Source organism: Merops nubicus, unplaced genomic scaffold (assembly GCF_000691845.1).
Source record: "Merops nubicus isolate BGI_N331 unplaced genomic scaffold, ASM69184v1 scaffold27499, whole genome shotgun sequence".
NCBI lineage: Eukaryota > Metazoa > Chordata > Aves > Coraciiformes > Meropidae > Merops > Merops nubicus.
Window position 1 is genome coordinate 1405 of NW_008629430.1, and position 2497 is coordinate 3901.

Below are 2497 nucleotides of genomic sequence, written 5' to 3' on the forward strand. Positions count from 1 at the left end.
AGCAGACCCCGTCCCCTTGGCCAGAGCTGTGGTTGAAGGCTGCCCAAGCACCGGTGTGTGCCTGGCGGGCACTGCAGGCCAGCTGGGGGGATGTCAGCGAGCCCCCCACACCACAGGGTGTCTCACCCTGCACCCAGGGCTTGGCTGTGAACCCTTTTGTATCGCAGCCCTTCAAGGGGGCAGAGTTTGGGCTCCCTTCCCACCCTCATGGACCGAATCACCATGGTAAAATTTATGGCAAAGGAAAGCCAGTTTAATTTACCCTTCTACCCACAGGCCTGTTTAAAACCTGAGGGGCACGTCCGGTCCCCAGTGCCTGCTCGGCGTGACCCTCTCATGTCCCTGTCCCATCCCCTGGTTCTGCCCAGCCCGCTGGGCGCTCCCGCTGCTTCCCGCTGCCCCAGCAGCATCATCGCAGCGCAGGCTGCTGGCTCCTCGACGGGGCTGTGTGGAGCTACCCCGCGGGGGGGTGGTGTGGATCGCAAGGCTTGCTCCTGCCGTGAGGAGCCCTTGTAGACTGGGTCAAGAAGGCAGCAGTCCTTGAACCTGGAGTTTCTCATGGAGAAGGAGCACCTCGCTCAGTCTAGTGTGGCTTCGGTGCACGTGAGGAGCCCTTGTAGACTGGGTCAAGAAGGCAGCAGTCCTTGAACCTGGAGTTTCTCATGGAGAAGGAGCACCTCGCTCAGTCTAGTGTGGCTTCGGTGCAGCTTCCCCTTAGCCATGCTCTGGCATGGGGGAGAGGTGAGTCCAGCAGGGTCCCATGTCCTCTGAGGTCCCAGCCTGGCTGCTTCCTAGAAATTCTCCTTGTTGAAGTAGAACTTGACCTTCCTGGGGTCCAGGCTGGAGTGCTGGTGGCAAGACTTCTGCAGGCTCTTTGCCAAGGCCCCTGGCCCGCAGAGGAACACGCCGACCACTGACCTGCACACAGCACAGGGCTGTCAGCAGTGGGTGGATGGCCCAGGGAAAAGTGGTTCAAGAGCTTTTCGGGTGCCTGAACCTGCAGGGGACGAGCATGTCCCTCCTAAAGCCAGCGCTGCCCAGCTCCGGCACCCCGAGCCCCCTGCCCGGCCCTCACCTGGGGTGGGCTGCAGCCACCGCCGCGAACTCGCTGTTCCACATGGGCCGCCCGAAGATGGTTTTGTGCCTGAGCCCCGTCACCGTGTCCGTAGCGTTGTCAAAGCGGAGCGCCACGTTGTTGGCCTGGGCGAAGTGGGGATGGTGAGGACCCTGGCCACCACCCGTGAGCCACCTCCAGCTCCTCACCACAGCGGGGCAACCATTGCTGATGCCCACCAAACACCACTCCCAGGCTTTCTGCCTGCGAGCCGTTGAGGTGCTGGTCCTGCCATGTCTCCTGCCTGCCTTGGCCACCCTGTGTCCCCCCTCGCAGCCATGCCTGCCCGTGGTCAACTCACAATGCTGGCGTCCCAGCCAGTGAGGAAGAGCCGGTAGGTGAGAAAATCTGCCTTGCCCGACTCAGCCATCTTCTGCTCCAGCGAGGCAAGCAGGTCGTTGAACCAGGCGAAGGCCCCCGTGTCCCGGCAGAGCCAGTAGAAGTAGATCTGGGACACAGGGGAAGAAGGGTTGCTCAAGACAGAGCAGAGCAGGTGTGGAAGGCTGCAACGTCAACGACTGGGAAGGCCAGCATGGAGAAACCCACAGCTGATCCTGTGGAGCACCCCTCACCTTCTTGGTCTTGAGGGTCTGGTCAGCCTGCTGGAACTTGTACCAGATGGACTTTAGGATGGAGGCGAAGGGGGTGACGCCAATTCCCGCTCCCACCAACATGGCCACCTCGTACTGGAACACGTCCTCGCTAGCTGTGCCGAAGGGGCCGTCCACCTCGATCCTGGTTGAGGGAGGGCCTTGGTGAGAGGTACGGCCTCCCCAGATCCCCAGGATGGGCTGTTTGGGCACTCCCCGGCCTACCTGGGCATCTCTGGCTTCTGCTGCTGAAAGGTGTCGATGAGACGCTCCGTCCAGTCGCCGGCCGCGCGGACGTGGATGGAGAAGGAGTCCTCCTCGGGCGCCGAGGTGAGGGTGAAGGGGTGCCACTCCAGCAGGGAGATGGCGGGGCAGTTGACGAAGATGTACTGCCCCACCTCCATGCGGAAGCCCTTCTTCTGCATCTGCAGCTCCAGCACACGGGCAGGGTGCATGACAACCTGCGGGGCAGGGACGGGGCTCAGCGCCCAGCCTGGCTTCCATCCTGGGCAAGAGGCTTTGGCAGTGGCCCCTGCCCACCCCTCCTTGGCCACCCCAGCCAGGAGCTGTGGCACCAGTGGCTGCAAGGGAAGCTGGCAAGAGGCACAGGCCCCTGCACCACCCACCTTGGTGACAACCACCTTCTGCCGTGCACGCCAGACCCGGAGGATCCGCTCAAAGGTGTAGAGGAGAAGAGGGGCCAGAACCCACTTCCAGGACTGTGAGGATGGAGAGAAGAGTCAGGGAGGGCCAGGGCTGGATCGACCTTGGGGCAAGGGAAAGGCTTCTCCCC

The 2497-nt window shown here is 62.7% G+C and overlaps 1 protein-coding gene across 1 annotated transcript in view; it reads right to left on the reverse strand.

Moving 5' to 3' along the window:
* Positions 1-791: 791 nt before the first annotated feature.
* The window catches only part of LOC103779367 (NADPH oxidase 1-like), a gene marked incomplete at its 5' end in the record, with an annotated part of 1996 nt that continues 290 nt past the window's right edge, over positions 792-2497 (reverse strand). The window contains 6 exons of the mRNA XM_008946992.1: positions 792-918; positions 1076-1200; positions 1416-1562; positions 1687-1849; positions 1930-2165; positions 2331-2423. Of these exons, the coding sequence (XP_008945240.1) occupies positions 792-918; positions 1076-1200; positions 1416-1562; positions 1687-1849; positions 1930-2165; positions 2331-2423 (891 nt within the window). The remainder of the gene's footprint in view (positions 919-1075; positions 1201-1415; positions 1563-1686; positions 1850-1929; positions 2166-2330; positions 2424-2497) is intronic.